General features: G+C 54.1%; 1 protein-coding gene and 1 pseudogene across 4 annotated transcripts; both read right to left on the reverse strand.

Annotated features, from left to right (window-relative positions):
* Positions 1-66: 66 nt before the first annotated feature.
* On the reverse strand, positions 67-13,794 carry SCYL1 (SCY1 like pseudokinase 1). Of its 4 annotated transcripts, none has more exons than XM_041721774.1 (18): positions 13,622-13,794; positions 13,131-13,271; positions 12,833-12,955; positions 12,528-12,754; positions 12,031-12,121; positions 11,799-11,954; positions 9,335-9,493; positions 6,304-6,411; positions 5,430-5,543; positions 3,334-3,489; positions 2,631-2,819; positions 2,435-2,510; positions 1,977-2,141; positions 1,613-1,755; positions 928-996; positions 629-841; positions 486-540; positions 67-329 (listed from the first exon to the last, which is right to left on the reverse strand). In XM_041721774.1, the coding sequence occupies exons 1-18, from the start codon at positions 13,730-13,732 to the stop codon at positions 205-207; spliced, it is 2,421 nt and encodes an 806-aa protein (XP_041577708.1). In that variant the 5' UTR covers positions 13,733-13,794; the 3' UTR covers positions 67-204. The 4 variants fall into 4 exon arrangements, with proteins under 4 accessions (XP_041577708.1, XP_041577706.1, XP_041577707.1 ...); XM_041721772.1 differs by having other exon boundaries at positions 629-862; XM_041721773.1 differs by having other exon boundaries at positions 928-999.
* Positions 7,023-8,211, reverse strand: LOC121471273 (annotated as a pseudogene).
* Positions 13,795-16,266: the final 2,472 nt, after the last annotated feature.

The raw sequence follows: 16,266 nt of genomic DNA on the forward strand, positions 1-16,266 counted from the left end.
GGACTCCACAGGGCAGCACCAGACCCAAGCCTCCTAGGAGGGGCTACACTGAGCCCAGCACCGGGGTGTGAAATAGAATTTATTGTGGCTCTGATTATGTACACGTGAGATGTGTCTGGCCAGGGGGCCAGGCTGGCAATGGTTTGTACAATAAATACATCTGTGGGCCTGCTCTCCACAGCTACAAGTGCCCACACCGACAGTTCAATCCAGCTTGCGGGTCCCCAGCTTCATGGGACCCTTGGCTGCCTTCTTCTCCGCGCGTTTGGCCTCCATCTCTCGCCGCCGCTCCTCACGCTTTTTCCGGGCCAGCTCAGCCTTCCCTTGCCCTGGGAGCAGGAGGAAGAGGTGGGCTGAGGGCTTCAGGACCACAGGGGTCTCGGCTTCCCAGCGTGCACCTGCCCAGGGCCCTGGTCCACCCCCCCCCCCGCCCCCCGCCACTGCCACCCCTGCCAGGGGAAGCACTTCCCAGGGGAAGCACTTACGGCTCTCTGTCTCCAGACCCTCCCAGTTGTCATCGCCCCAAGAATCAGGTCTCAGCTGAAAGGGAAGTGTGGCTGGAGTGGAGGTGGACTCCCAGCTGAGGTATACCCCAATCTGTACCCTCAAGTGGATGGGTGCCAAGTACCTGGGTGCCAGCCTCCCGTCGTGCAGACATGGCAGCAAAGGGATCACCTTTGTCACTGGGCTCCGAGCCACCCCAGTTATACTCGCTGGCCAGCCTTGTGCCCTCAGGGGGCGGTTCTGGGGGACTTGGCTCCTGCCAGCCCTGCTCCCATGAGCCCTCGGCTTCCCAGCTGCTCCAGTCTGACTCAGGGGATTTGGGGTCCACATTGCTGGTCTGCAGGTGGAGAGGTAGTGCCTGATGGGATGGGGGGGGAGCTGACCACCCCCCACACAGGAACTCCCCTGTCCCACCCCACTTACCTGCCCACCACGGCTAGCCTGGCCCCCAGTACTCCAGTCTTCCTGCTGGGCCAACACAGATTCGGCCTCCTGCTGCAGTGTGGGAAGGGGAGCACGACTATAGACACTTCAGCCCCCACCCAAAGGGCAAGGAGCCTGCCAGCCTCTTCTCAGCCATGGGCTCCACCCTTTCTTCTTTTGCATTCCATCTCATTTGCTCCTCAAGCCTTGTTTCCCATCTACAGAGTGGATGTGCCATCATTCCTCTGAGGCTAGGGAATGAGATCTAGCAGTTCCACACCCCTCTCCACAGCCCTGGGCCAGAGACTGCTGTCAGCAGTGGAGAGGTCTGCCCCATTCCCTTCAGGGTAGCTCCACTCCATAGGCCTGGGAATGGCCTCTCCTTACTAACCATTGGAGCTACTGGGGGAAGGATGGGGAGCAGAAGAGGGTGAGAAGACCAATGGACTGCCTCCAAAACCACCCACCTGGACTTTCATTTCCAGCCCTGCTCCCAGAGGCCCTTGGGTTTAGTGGGTGTCAGCTGCCAGCTCTTATACACCAGGGCCACTCCATGACACCTACTTACCAGGGATGCTGTGCAGAGGCCAGGCATGACTCCAGCCAAGCTCACCTGAGCTCTTTGAAGGCAGCCTATAACCTCTGAGCTAGAGTGGCCTGAGGAGACCCTTTCAGCCCCACTCACCTCCAGGCTGCCCCAGTCTTCATCATCCCATCTGTCGGCAGCACTGCTGTCCTCCGCTGTGTCTGTGCTCTCCTCTTGTGTCTCCCAGTGGCCTGAGGTTGTGGATGTGGCAGGGACAAGGGTGGGGGCCAGGGCAGGAAGTCCTGAGGAGCAGAGGATCACTGAGCTCCCATACACTGGGGCCCAGAAAGGTCTCAAAACAGGGAGAGGTTGCTGGGGTAGGGGGGAAGGTAGGGAGGAGAAGCTCATGAAGGGATAAGACCCTGCCCTGTCTCCCACGTCCCCACCACCACCCCTGGGGAAGCCAGACAGTAACAACTCCTCCGAGCCCTCTTAGTCACTGATGCAGCCCTGGGGCACTCACCCTCAGGTGTGGGTCTCTGGGGGATGTTGGGCTCAGCCGGGGCAGCTGTTGGGTGCGCACGGATCAGCTTGGAGGTGAGCGAGGAGACTCCTGTCACAGCCCAGCCTGCCCAGCTGGCTGCAGCTCCTCCCATTCCTGGGCTGGAGGCCGCATGGACATCCTTTTCTAGACAATGATGAGAGAGAGAAACAGGTATAGTCACCCCAGGGCCTCATGGGGAAGATGACAGGAAGGCAATAACTGACACGGAGCAACTTGTAGTGGCCCTCTCTTCTCCAGACCTGTGCATCCGCACCCCATCTGTGAGATGGGAGTGGGGTGGGTGAGGAGCAATGGTGTCAGGTCTGCTCTCTGGGGTTCTTCCAGCTTTCAGATACTCCAGGGAGGTGGAAGGGGGCCATGTCAGGTGATAGTTGAAGATGTGGGAGAAAGAGGGAACATGAGTGTGGGCCACTCACCCACTTCAGCCAGCTGGGTGGGGTCCTCTGACACAGACTCCAGTTTGGACAGGAAGCTTCGAATGGCCTTGAAGGCCTGTGGGGTAGTAAGGGGCAGAGCTGGGGCCTCCAGGGTTCCCGTGAGCCCACCAGGCCAGCTAGAGCCCAGATATCCCCTGAGCCTCAGCTCCAGAGCCCGGGCCCAGCTGTGCCTCACCTGGTCTCGCACGGATTTCTCGGGATCCACGGTGAGGCCACAGAGCACAGGCAGGATCTTGTGGGCACAGTCATTCATCGAGTAGAGGTTGTGGGTGGCAGCAAAACCCAGGACCCCCGCCACCCGGGAAGGTGCAAAGGGGTCCTTAGTGGCACGGCTGAAGGCGGAGGTGAGGACCCTGTGCCTAGTCTGGGAGGGGCAGGGGAGAGGGCTCCTGAGTGTGGGGTCAGTCCTGGGACCCAGAACTGCCAGACCTGCTGCAGAGCAGAGGCCATCCACAGGCCCCCTGACCCCAAGTCTGAAAAAGATGAGCAAATCACTAACAAAGGAGGAGAATTTCTACTTAAAACTCCAGCTTGGCTTCTCCTCCCAGTTCAGTGGGTTCATGATGCCTCAGGACCATAGGGGCCAGAGCAGCGGCTTCCCTGGAGCCTGTGCCTCTCTCCCCACCTACACCATTGATACCATTCATTCATTCATTCATTCCTGCTGTCTGTGCGTTGCAGTAGTCTCCATTTACAAACCCTGGCTGAGGGAATGCACATGGGTCATGGGGCCAGGCAAGCCTAGGTTCAGTTCCCAGATTCACCACCATCTACCCCTCAGACACTGGGGCTGGGAGGATGCCAGCCCCTGCACAAGGAGGCCTAGCCCTAGAGGATGCTGGGTCCTGAGACAGGGACAGAGGTCCCAGGGCACTCACACTGGCATTGAGGTAGGAGCCGATTTTGCCCAGGCAGACGGTAGTGTTGCAGCGAATGGGGCCCTGTTCATCCTTGGCCTGCAGCCGCGCGAAATGCTTCATCAGCTCCACATTGAGGTTGGCCTCGTTCAGCTTTGGGGCCAGAAGCAGCATGGACTGCAGGGTGGGGGAATGTGGAAACTGTGGGCTACAGCCAGCAAGGGTCACATATAGGAGTGGCCTCCTGGGAGGGTGCGGAGGCCAATTGGGACACTGGGCTCTGGCAGGACCTGCCAAAGCCCTCCCAAACCTACCTCCCTACCTGGTCCTGGCCCCTACCCAGAGTGTCGAGGAAGGGGATACTTCTGTCCCCTTTACAGCAAAATCTCCAAAGTTTGTCACATTCTCACCTCCCATCACTCTCCTTCTGCTCCCTCTTGGATGCATTCAATTCAGACTTCCACAGAAACATCCCTGTACCACACTCTACCAAGTGGCTCGAGTAGAGGTCACAAGGAACCTCCATGTTGCTAAATCCAATGGCCAGTTCTCCATCCAAACCAAAACGATATCTGATCCCTCAGCAGCTTTGACACCCCCAAGATCTCCTTCCTCCTTGAGACTTCCATCTCTGGCCCTCCAGGACCCCACCCCCCACTCCTGGTTCTCCTCTGACCCCAATGGCTGCTCCTTCTCAATCTCCTGTGGATGAGACTGTTCAGATCCCCAGATCTGTTCCCCAGGCCTCTTCTCTTCTACCCCTCACGCTACGCGATCTTACCTCCTTTGTGACTTTAAATGCCTTATTAGCGGACAATACCTAGGTGAGCACCTCCTGCCTAGGCTTCTTCCTTAAACTTCATACATGTATAACCAGTGGCTGAACAGACACCTGCACCTGCCCAACTTACGTGGCCAAGACCAGACCAACCGCTTCCTGTGAAACTGCTGCTCCCAAACTTCTTGATAAATGGCAATGTAAACTTGCAGCTGCCAAGGCCAGAAACCTCAGAGCCACACTTGGCTCTACTGCCACCCATCAGCATATACTGTCTGCCCCACCTTTGGGATGTGGTCCCTTCTGTCCACCTGCTACTACCGTTCAGATGGGAGCCACTGTTACCTCTGACTCTGCCTCTCTCCCCATTCCCCTTCAGCTATGCTAAACTTCCTCCTGCTCCTTCACTCCAGGCACAGGCTGGCCTCAAGACCTCTGCACATGTTCCTTCTGCAGGGAGCACATTTCCTCCCAAGCACCCTGGAGCCTGATCCCTTGTCTCTTTTCCTTAAATGATACCTCCTTAGCAAAGTCTTCCCTGATCGCTGTTTTTAAAACTGCAAACCGGGGATCCCTGGGTGGCGCAGCGGTTTAGCGCCTGCCTTTGGCCCAGGGCGCGATCCTGGAGACCTGGGATCGAATCCCACATCGGGCTCCCGGTGCATGGAGCCTGCTTCTCCCTCTGCCTATGTCTCTGCCTCTCTTTCTCTGTGTGTGTGACTATCATAAATAAATAAAAATTAAAAAAAAAAAAAAACCTGCAAACCCTTCTCTTTATACTCTGTGACTTTCTGACATATCCTTTCTTTTCCTTATTTTTTTTTTTTAATATTTTATTTATTTCTTTGAGAGTGCAGGCTTGGGTAAGCAGGGGGAGCAGCAGAGGGAGAGAGAGAAGCCGACTTCAGGCTGAGTGCAGAGCCTGATGTGGGGCTTGATCTCAGGACTCTGAAATCATGACCAGAACAAAAATCAAGAGTCAGGCTCAACCTACTGAGCCACCAGGAGCCTCCTAACATACCTTTTCTAATCCAGTTTACTGTCTGGCAAGCCCATTCCCTGCGACCTCAAAAAGCAGCTTCCCAAGACATACTGCATCCCAGCATGGGGCACAGGGCTGGGCATAGTGAGATGCTCAGCCAGGGTCTGCTGTACAGAGGACTACAGGCCATGCCCACCCTGCAACCCCCACCAGCTGCTGAGCTAAGCCCAAAACCTGGACCAACATGCAGGATGGTACCTGCCCCTCCCAACCTGCTTAGATGCCCAGGCCAAAACCAAGGCCTCTGTGTCCTCATGTGAGCCCCATTCAAGACCTGGAAAACCAGGGCTTAGCTACCTTGACTGTCTGCTCTCGGATGGCAGGGTTGGTGTCCAGGAAGCCATGTACAACATGGGGGAAGATCTGTGTGTTGACTGTTGGCTCATCAAGGTACTGGATAAACTGTTCCATCTGTGGTCCAGTAGAAGTGAGAACACAGTCAGCCCTTCCTACCTGACCATGGCCACCGGCCCGTTTCATGGCTCGGTTATTCCCTCTACGCAGCCAGCGGCTAAACAGGTGAGTCTCCTGAACCCTCCAACTGGCATCTGGCCCTTCTCTGGCCTTGGACCTTGTGGAGTGATGAGGAGAGCCCAGGAGGGTACTGGGAAGAACCAAGGACTAGGAGCTGGAAGGTCTGGCCTCTGGGCCTGTACCACACCCCTTCTTGGAGCCTCCACTGTATTTTCTATAAAAGGGGTTATAACCCTGACCCAGAAAGTAGCAAGGGGAAAACTAGCATGTTTGGCAGTTAGAGAGAGAATGATACCTGGGAACCTCTAGGATTTCCTTGCTTATCAGATGCCTCCACCCCCGAACCCATAGATTTGTCTGATACTTCCAACTGACCTAGAGTTGGCAGGAGAGACACTCTATTATCCCTACTCTAAATGGCTAAAGTGACCAAGCCAAGAGATTGGATGGCAGGGGTAGGGCCTGCAGTTTGGGCAGGATGTGCCTTCCCAAAGCTGCCAATGAGCCCTGATTGTCTCCATTTCCTAAGAGCCTAGCCTTACCAGTATCTCACCTGTGTGTACTTAGGGAAAGGTTTCTGGGGTGCTAGGGTGGGGGCTTTGGCTACCTGCTGGGTGCTGGAGGGGGGGGTCTCCCCAGCAGCCAAGGTGGGGTCTGGGTTGGGTAGAAGGAGACAGGGTCTAACTATAGCCCCTACCTGCTGTAGGAGGCGGATGCGCATGGCCCGGTCAGTGGATGAGAACATCTTGACCACAACAGGGATGATCTTCTGCTGATACTCCTCAGCGTTGAGAAACTTGCCCACCTTCAGGAAAGAGCAAGAAGAGGGAGCTCAGCTACTTCCATAGAAGTGGGATGACTTGGGCAGCCCCGGTGGCTCAGCAGTTTAGTGCCGCCTTCAGCCCAGGGGTGTGATCCTGGAGTCCCAGGATCGAGTCCCATATCAGGCTCCCTGCATGGAGCCTGCGTCTCCCTCTGCCTGTGTCTCTGTTTCTCTCTCCTCTCTGCGTATTCTCATGAATAAATAAATTAAAAAAAAAAAAAAAAAAGAAGTGGGATGACTTTACTAGGCTCACTTACTTTCCTGGAACTCCCTGCTGATTTCCCAGGGTGGGAATGGGGTGATGGTAGGAGTCAGGCACTTTCCAGCAGCACCTCTGCCCATACTCCATCTCAGGCAGACCTGCCCTTAACCTTTCTGGGTCAAGGCAGCCTCCCAAGAAGTTGATGAAAGCTCTGTGCTCCTCCCTATAATCAGGCACCAATATACCACATGCACACAGAATTCTAAAAATAATTCCTTTTTTTAAAAAAAATCTGTTATTTTGTTTTTAATTATCCTAAGCCTTATCACATAATTTACATATTTGTGCTGATGATATATCACCTCTATTTTAACCCTTCTAATGACTTGGCAAAAGCACCATTACCAATCATACATATATGGTAATTCTACAGTAGTGTCTTTGAATAGCTGTTTAGAAAATAATCCTGAATTATAACTTAGTCTTGATTTAGTAAAGAATTCACAAGCCAAGTCTGCAGCTTTATCTTGTCACACTGAATTTTAAAAGCAACTGACCGTACAGATCATCTGTAAAATGTGAGAAGTGTTAAATATTCTTCATTTAATATTACCACATAAACCACACTAACATGCCTTTCATTAAGCAAAAGGCAACATTTTAGATGCAGGGAATTTTAATTAAATTGGCATGGTTAAGACCAAAAAGATAAAGTGGACACTGCCAGCTTATCTTCAGTCCTTGCCTCTAACAGGCAAAGCAAAACAACTTGAAACACAGCCGAGTCTTGCTGTTCTGAGACAGTGAAGGGATTTCCTCAGCGTTTAAATACATTAATATAACCAGTTATATAAGTTTAAATATAAAACCAATCTCCTTTAAGTTTAGAGATGACATTTGCCATCTCTGTGAAAAGCTGAACATCAATAATCAATTCCAATCATACTTTTAGAAGGGGGAAACAGTGACAGCACTTGCTGAACCAGAATTACTATCAAGTTCAAAAAGCTGATTATATTCATTTAACCACAAGCCAGCCTTATTTAAACCAGGACTGTCCAAAAGAAATATTCTATCAGCCATTCATGATCTGAATTCTGGCCTTTGAGACCCATTTGAATATGGTACACTTAAAGGTTATGAGACATTTTTGTTTTGTAATAAATAAGGCAATGGCCAACTATTATCCTTATTAGCTCTTTTGAGATAAGCTATCAAGTTCAGTCTTTCCTCCGTCTTCTTAATGTCAGCAAAGATCATTTTTGTTCCAGGAATGTGCTTCTTGGGATTCTGCAAACACTCCATCAGTGTCTCCTCTCCCCAGGTGGTGCCTTCATTCTGGTTGGCATCCTTGTAAGAAAATCCAGGGGCTTGACCTGTCTTTCACCCAGATAAACCACAGAGATCTGGCCCAGTCCTGCGCTTGCCTCCCTTTCCTACAGTATGGCACTGGGCACACCTCTGAACCAAAATCTTCTTGCCCTTCTCACCATCACCCATTTTTTTTTTAAGATTTTATTTATTTATTCATGAGAGACACAGAGAGAACGAGGCAGAGACATATGCAGAGGGAGAAGCAGGCAGGGACCCCGACGTGGGACTCGATCCCAGGTCTCCAGGATCACACCCTGAGCTGAAAGCGGTGCTAAACCGCTGCGCCACCGGGCTGTCCCCATCACCCTTTTTTATTTATTTATTTATTTATTTATTTATTTTTTTCATCACCCTTTTTTATTTTTTATTTTTTTTTTTATTTTTTTAAAGAGAATCTTTTTTTTTTTTTTTTTTAATTTTTTTAAATTTATTTATGATAGTCACACACAGAGAGAGAGAGAGAGAGAGAGAGAGAGAGAGAGAGGCAGAGACACAGGCAGAGGGAGAAGCAGGCTCCATGCACCGGGAGCCCGACGTGGGATTCGATCCCGGGTCTCCAGGATCGCGCCCTGGGCCAAAGGCAGGCGCCAAACCGCTGCGCCACCCAGGGATCCCCATCACCCTTTTTTAAATTGTTCTTTTGTCCCCCGGGAAATGAAGGTGCCCGCTGGCAAGCTGGATGTCCCTCTAACTCTAATTCTGTAATTTCTGGAGATTCCCAGCCATACAGGATTTGCTTGCTGTCTTTCCCCCTTCGGGGGAAAGGGTTCTCCCAGGCTAGATAGAGTAGGGAATGGCAGGTGCCCAAGTAAGAGTGGGCTGGGGTCTGAAGAAGGTGGGGAGGATCGAACCCCTAGAAGTCAAATGAACAGAGGGCCAAGTGGTCAGGAGAGAGGACGGAAACTGGGGTTGGAAACTAGAGCGCACAGTCAGAACAAGGGCGTTGTCTTGGGGAAATGGAGGAAGGTTTAATGGCTCTGAAGTAAGGGGTCTTCGAAAAAAGAATTTTAGAGGCATAGGGTTTCACCTCCTCAAGGACAAGAAGTCCCCACAGCCTCCCTGAGATCAAGTGGCCCTTGGTAGCTGAACCAATGAGATATCAGCAGTAGCTCCTCAACTGCATGCGTGTGTCTCTGTGTGTGTGAGCGTGGTCTGCCCCCTGTGTATATGTGTATCTGCCGTGTGTGTGTGTGTGTGTGTGTGTATGGGTCTGCAGTGTGTGTGTGAGTGTACACCTGCAGTGTGTATGAGTGTGCATCTGCCCTAACCAGGCTGTCCCTCCCCAGAGCCTTCTCTTTTGCAATGGACACCCACCCAGCCCCCGCCCACCTTGAAGAGCGGTGTGAGGACCACGGCTCCTGCATTGCCAAACTCGAAGGCGGTCAGCAGCTGGGGCAGTACCCTGTGCCGGCAGAAATCCTCAGGGAAAGAGTCTAGGCTCTTGCTCAGCTCTTGGAAGAACTTTTGCTTCTCAGCCGGCTCTTTGATCTGGGGGAACAAGGACAGAACACAGGTAGGAGTTCAGTGTCATCAGGCCATTCCTCAGCTATGGGCAAGGACAGAGGGTCACCAGCCCCCACCCCGAAAAAGAACTTAAGCTTATGAGCTCTGGAGCTGAACTGGTCCGGGTTCAAATCCTTGGGCAAGTTCCTCCATCTGTGAAATGGGTTAATAACAATACGACCTCACAGAACTGTTGTGCACAGGAAAGCTGCCAGCACAGTGCCTGACACAGCATGGGTGCCTGGTCAGTGATCGTCACTCCCATCACTGTGCGTGACCTGTTGCTGGGAAGCCAGCCGCCTGGGGCATAGGTCCTTTGTCAACATGGCCTCTTCTCCTCCCAATAACCCAAGGTGTGGGTACTATAAACCCTAGCACAAGGATGAGGAAACTAAGGCTCAGAGGGGAGAGGGTTTAGTTCCCCCATCCCCATGGCTCCAGCTGGGTTGGTGTTTGTGGCAAACTGAGGGGAAAGCAGGGATTAGGTGCAGTTGACCTCTAAACCTGGTCTTCCCACTGAACCCAAACAGGCCAGACTGTAACCTCAATGATCCCCCAACCTCCTTCTGAGGCCGTGATCCCCACAACTCACATTTCCTGAGGATAGACTACAGGCCAGTCAGAGCGATATACTAAAACTTTTACACAGGTTAAATAATCTCGTCACAACTTGATGAGCTAGGTGCCAACATAGTCCACGTTTAATCCACCAAGAAAGCTGAGGCACAGAGAGGACAAGGAATCTGTCCAAAGTCACATAGCTAGGAAACAGTCAGAGAAGAGTGTGATTTGGTGGTCTGGTGCCTCCACTGTGCTGCACCTTGTGAAGAGGCACTCATCCCCTCATGTACAGGCAAGGAGGCTGAGTCTCAATGTCACTAGCCAAGAGTGACAGAGCAGGGATTATAACCTAGTTCTGCATGCTTCCAAAGTTCCTGAACTCACGATCGTACCTTCATTCCCCTAAGCCACCGCCTGGTGCAGAAGAGCTGACCTCTGGCTGGGGAGGAAGAGGACCTGGTTGGCACCTGAGCAGTCCAGTCGAGGGTGGAAGGGAGTCTTCGTGCTCTGACAGCAGGGCTCATGAGGCGCCAAAGCCCAGAGGAAGACCCAACCACACTCAGGGTTGCCTAGCTAAGCCCCCTCCCCTGGTCTGCCCTGTGACAGGAAGGGGGGCCCCCTGGCACTGCCCTCCCACATTCTCCTCAGGACTGGCCAGACACAGCCCGTTTCCTATGGAGCACATTTTTTAAGAAGGGCAGCCTGGCAGAGTCAGCCATGTGAGAATTCCACAGATCTTGCTATCCCCACACTGCCCAGGAGGCACGGGGCTCAGCGTCTCTGGTGCCTCTGCGCCAAGATGCAGCTCAGGTCCCCCCCGCCCCTGCTCCATCAGGGTCTGTGCAGGGGCCTGTCACTCTTTTCCCGCTCCAGACTCTCTGTCACCTTTCTGTGTGCCGCACACATGGCCAGGTCAGAGCAGGCATCTGGGGCTGAGCCTTCCTCTTTCATTCCCTACAACTACCTACCGGCCAGCAGAGACTACTATTATCCCCATTATACAGACCGGGAAACTGAAGTCTAAGGAGATTAAGCCAAAGATTCCTTCCTCACATCTTTCCATGTGCTATTCCCCCTGCCTGGAATATTCATTCCCAGTTATCATCCCCATGGCTCCCACCTTCCTACTCTTCAGGTCTCAGCTCAAATGCCAGCCCTGAGAGAGCCCTTCCCTGGGCACTCTGACCCACTATTTTCCTTCCTGGTACTTACCCCTGTCCTGGGGAGTTCAAATTCCCTTATTTATGTATTTTCTGTCCCTCTCCACGAGCTAGAATCCCCGAGAGGGGGTACCTGGCCCATTTACTCCCTGCTTGATCCTTGAGGGCAGGGATCTGGGTCTGATTCCACCCCCACCCCACCACCCCCTGCCACAGCACATCGCAGCACTGGGCACAGCATATATCAGAGCCAGGGCCACTATGCACAAGTGGTTACTGGAGTGCCAGGGGAGTCCCTAAGTACCTACTATGTGCCAAACACTATGCTGTGCACTTCAGACTCACTGAACCCTCACCAAGCTCCTCTGAAGTAGTAGGTACGATTATTAGTAACAAGTGTCAGACAAGTCACACAGTAAGAGTCGGAACCAGGGTCCAGACCCAGAAAGCCTGGCTCCATAATCCATGGTTGCCTCCCAGGGTCTAGTCATGGAGGAGCCCACAAAGTGGGTAGGGAGGATGGGGTGAAGAACCCAGGACCAAAGCTCAGGATCGGCTGGAGGGCTCACCTGAATCTCTTCCAAAAAGAGGTTGGTCTCCACAAAGCGGTTGTTCATGAAGCCGCCGGGTGCCCGGCAGTTCTGCAGGAAGCGGGCTGGGTTGGGACGCACCTTGGGGTTGGCTCCAACTAGTTCACAGTAATGGGGCACCAGCGATTTTGGGATCTGTGGGAGAAGGGTCAGTGGCAGGGCAGGGCTGGTTGGCTGGCAGAAGCGGGCTGGGGTTGGGTAAGACACTCACCTTCCCAGGGTTGCGCAGGGCAGCCGCCCGAGGTAGGGGCCCATTGAAGACTTCCCAGATGAGGCAGCCCAAGCGCCACATGTCAGCTGACCTGAGGCAGGGATCAGAGCTGCTCCAGGCCCTGCCACCTGCTAGTACAGGCCTCCAATCTGCCTCAGGCACCAGACACTAACTATATGGCAAACCCTGAACTACGTCCCTCAGCTGATCCTCTCATCGGCCCTGAGAAGCAGGGTTCATTAGTCCCATTTGACAGATAAAGAAAGTGAAGCTCAGAGAAGGAAGGACATCCACCCCAGATCACACATCTTTCAAACTCAGAACCACCAAAACACACCCAAAGCCTGTGTTTATCTTGGCCTACCTCTTGGAGGACCCTGGTTCCCTCCCCAGCTGGGCAGCAGGGGACAGGGGAGTGTCAACTAGTTGAGGGGTCCTGAGACTACAGGAGCTTCCAGAATAGGGTGGGCTGGGGCATGCTGCCCCCAGTCACCCACCATTTCTCTCTAACTGCTCTGCCACTGCCATCAGCCAACTCCGGGGGGTCATACTGCTCAAGTTCGGGGACCCCCTTCCGGGGGGGTCCCCCACCATTGCCCTGGGCCGAATACATGTAGTCCAGACCCCCCAGCTTCCACTCGCCGGCACGGTCCACGAACACGGCAGCCATGCAGATGTTGTTGTGGATGAGGCTGCAGTCATTTACCAGGAAGCTGAGGGCTTTCTGGGGGCAGAAGGAGCCATCACACTCAGCAACTGAAGTCCCCCACCCTGCTCTCATCACCACTGCCCCCCACCTCACCACAATCTGGTGTAGGCCCCAGGAGAGTTCTAGCTCCTTCAAGCCACCAGCCTCCGCTCGCTCCTTGAGGTACATTCCCAGTGGGGTCACTGCCTCTGTCACTACATGGAGGCATTTGTCCGTCTGAAAAAGGGGACATGGTGTAAGAGGAAGGGAAGATGAGAGGCATGGGGAGACAGGTGGAGAAGGGGATCAAATTTGCGGGTGCTGAGGCAGGAGGGGTGGAAGCAGGAAGGCAAGACAGGGAGACTGGAAGAAAGCGAGGGGGCAAAGACGGGGCAGCGCCCTGGGCGGGTACCTCCAGCCCATCGATGTAGGCCAGAATGTTGGGGTGCCGGAGAGTTTTGAGGCGCTTGAAGGCAGCTTTGGCCACCTGGGTCTGCTCATCGGCACCGGGCTTCACATCATACACGAAGATGGACACCGGGCTGCCTGTGGCCTGAGGGAGGAGGGCAGAGGAACCTGAGGGATGTGGGCCGGGCCCCAGGCGACCAGGCCAGCTCCGAGATGGTCCCCAGAGCTGCTAAGCGCGGGGAGGACAGGGCCGCCGCCAGTCTCTCCCCAGGTCGGCCCTCGGGGCCTGAGTCGGGCCCACGTGACCCCGGTTCCGTCCGCCTGCTGTCCCTCGGTCCTCCGCCCGCCACGTCGTCACTGACCGTCCCCCTCCCGCGGCCCGTTGCCCCGGAGGCTCCGCAGCCACGTCAGGCGGGGCGCGACGCGGCGGGGCCGGCGGCGCTGACTAGGCGAGGCCGAGGTCGGCCAGGGCCTGCAGAGCGGGGCCGTGCTCACCTTCTTGCGGCCGCGGTGCAGGACCCAGGGCCCCGGCGGGCCGCCCTCTGGGGGGTCCTGGCTGAGCTCGAACGGGAAGTCCCGGACCGGGTCCCGGGCAAAGAACCACATTGTCTCCGCCGCCGCCGCAGGCTGGGGCGCCTGTGCTCCGGGTCCTCAGGCCGCCGAGCCGGGGGCGGGGCGAGGGCGGGGCGAGGGCGGGGCCTGGGCGGGGGCGGGGCAGGCGGGGCGGGGCCTGGGCGGGGGCGGGGCAGGCGGGGGCGGGGCGGACGGCGCGTTGACCAACTGCAGGCGGCGCGGCGGGGCCTTGCCGGCCAGGTGCGGCCGGTTACCAGGTGCGTAGCTCCAGCGGGCCACCTCAAATCTCTGAGCCTCTGTGTCCTTGTATCTAAAATATAGGTGGTGGTAGAGTCCACCTCCCCTCATTACCATGGGGATGAGAACTTGAGAAGGGACAGGGGATGGAGAAACCGAGGATGGGCTTTCCTTATCCAAGCTCCTGTGACGGATGGTCACACAGAGGCAGGGATACAGAGACAGATGGAAGAGGAAGTCATAGGCAGACGCGAAGGGGTGAAGTGAGAAGTGGGGTAGATAGAGAACTGGGGAGGACGACTGTCCCCAAGCCAGATGTTCTCTCCCACCAGCCAGTGGGCGGCTCCGGGATCCAGTGAGGCATGGGTATTGGTGGAATGACTGATCAGGGAAGAAACCCAAGGAGACAGAGGCCCTAAAAGCAGGGCCAGGGCATGGCAGAGAGTGAAACAAAGGCCTAGGGGAGGTCCAGAAACCCTGCGGCAGGGAGGGAAGAAGCAGTAACTCTGGAAAAGAGAAAAGTGGAGGGGGAATGGCCCAGAAAGTCCAGAAGAGGCCAGAGGGCCAGGAGAGGCCCCTGCTCTCCTGGGCACAGCAGACCTGGCTGTCTGGTTTACAAGGCCAGCATCTTTTCCAGGCCCCACATTGCCTGTGCAGGCAGGCATATCCTGTGGCAAAATGGTGTTAGCAGCTCAAATGCCTGGACACTGGGCAGGCAAAGACCCCCCCCTTCGGGGGGGGGGGCTCAGGGGACCCAGGGTTGGGGACGGTCCTGCAGCCACACCCTATAGGGCATGGGTGAGATCCTAGAACTGATTATGAAATGTTAGTTGGGAGGCCCTCCAGAACAGATTCAAGAGCAAGGATGTCAAAGTCAGGAGAGATGGGTTCAAATTCCTCGCCTAGTGGCTTAGTTGCTTAAGCGTCTGCCCCTGGCTCAGGTCATGATCCCAGAGTCCTGGGATTGAGTGCCACATTGGGATCCCTGTTCAGCAGGGAGTCTGCTTCTCCTTCTGCTTCTCACCCCACTCGTGCTTTCTCTCTCACTCTCAAATAAATAAATAAATAAATAAAATCTTAAACAAACTCCTGCTCAACTCCTCTCACTGGCTCCTCTCACCTTATCCTCTGAAAGCCTTGGCTCCCTCATCTAATAAATTGGAATAAACAGTCCCTGCAAGTCACGTGACAGAACAGCCACTTGGCACAGACTCCTGGTCTCCCTTTCCTTATCCAAGCCCCTGTGACGGATGGTCACACAGAGGGAGGGTTGGACAGGGTGCTGGCTGCTTAGAGCAGAATAGAAATAACCACTAGAGATTTTCCCGTGCAGCTTCTATAGGAAAACAGTGAGGACTGTCTTGTAAATATGGAATTTGCAACATTGTGGGGTGGGGATGGGGGCAATTTGAGGTCTTGAATGCCAGAATACAGAGGCCAGAAGAGGTAAGCCAGAGCCTGAGCTGTGTGTGAGTGTGACATGATGGAGATGACATTTTGGAATCATGGTTGAAGGGGACAGTTTAAGAACATAGGGTTCATGTAGTGGCGTTTAGTTAGTGGCATGTTCTCTTAAGCACCTGCCAAATGATTTGTCTGTGCAGTGCATGGAGCCACACCCAGAGAGGAAATGGGTGCAGAAAGAGAAAGCCAGTGGTTGGGAGAAATCTGGGAGTTCCCAGTGCACAGAAGGACAGCAGGGAGGTAGGGACTGAGCCTAGAGCAGACTAGGGAGGGCACACCAGAAAGCACAGCCACAAATGAAGAATAAAGTCTGCTCACATACATCCACCACTTAATCCCTGGACCCTGTGAATATGTTACCTTACATGGCAAAAGGGGACTTCACTGTTGTCATCAAGTCAAAGGTCTTGAGATGGGGAGGTTTCCTGGTGATCCACGTAGACCTGATGCAATAACGCTCTTTCTGCGCATGAGGCAGGAGGGTCACATTGAGTGACAGATGTACCAGTCGGAGCAAGAGGGCGGAGTGGTGTGAGGGAGGGGTCATGAGCCAAGGAATGCAGGCAGCCTTCTAGAAGCTGGAAAAGACAGACTCTTCCTTGCAGTCGTCAGAAGGGATGCAGCCCTGACAACACCTTTGTTTTAGATTTTGGAATCCGGAACTGTAAGATAATAAATTTAAGCTGCTAAATTTGTGGAAATTAATACAGCAGGTACATTGGAGGGTTTGTGAGTTACTGTATATAATTGCTTCAGTGCATAGCATGTAGCTGGTGCTCAGTAGATGTGGATCAGAGGGTTGCTTGTAATAATGGAAAAGTGGAGTGATCTACATGTCCAGCAGGAGTGGAGGGATTCAAAACTCT

Source organism: Vulpes lagopus, chromosome 11 (assembly GCF_018345385.1).
Source record: "Vulpes lagopus strain Blue_001 chromosome 11, ASM1834538v1, whole genome shotgun sequence".
NCBI lineage: Eukaryota > Metazoa > Chordata > Mammalia > Carnivora > Canidae > Vulpes > Vulpes lagopus.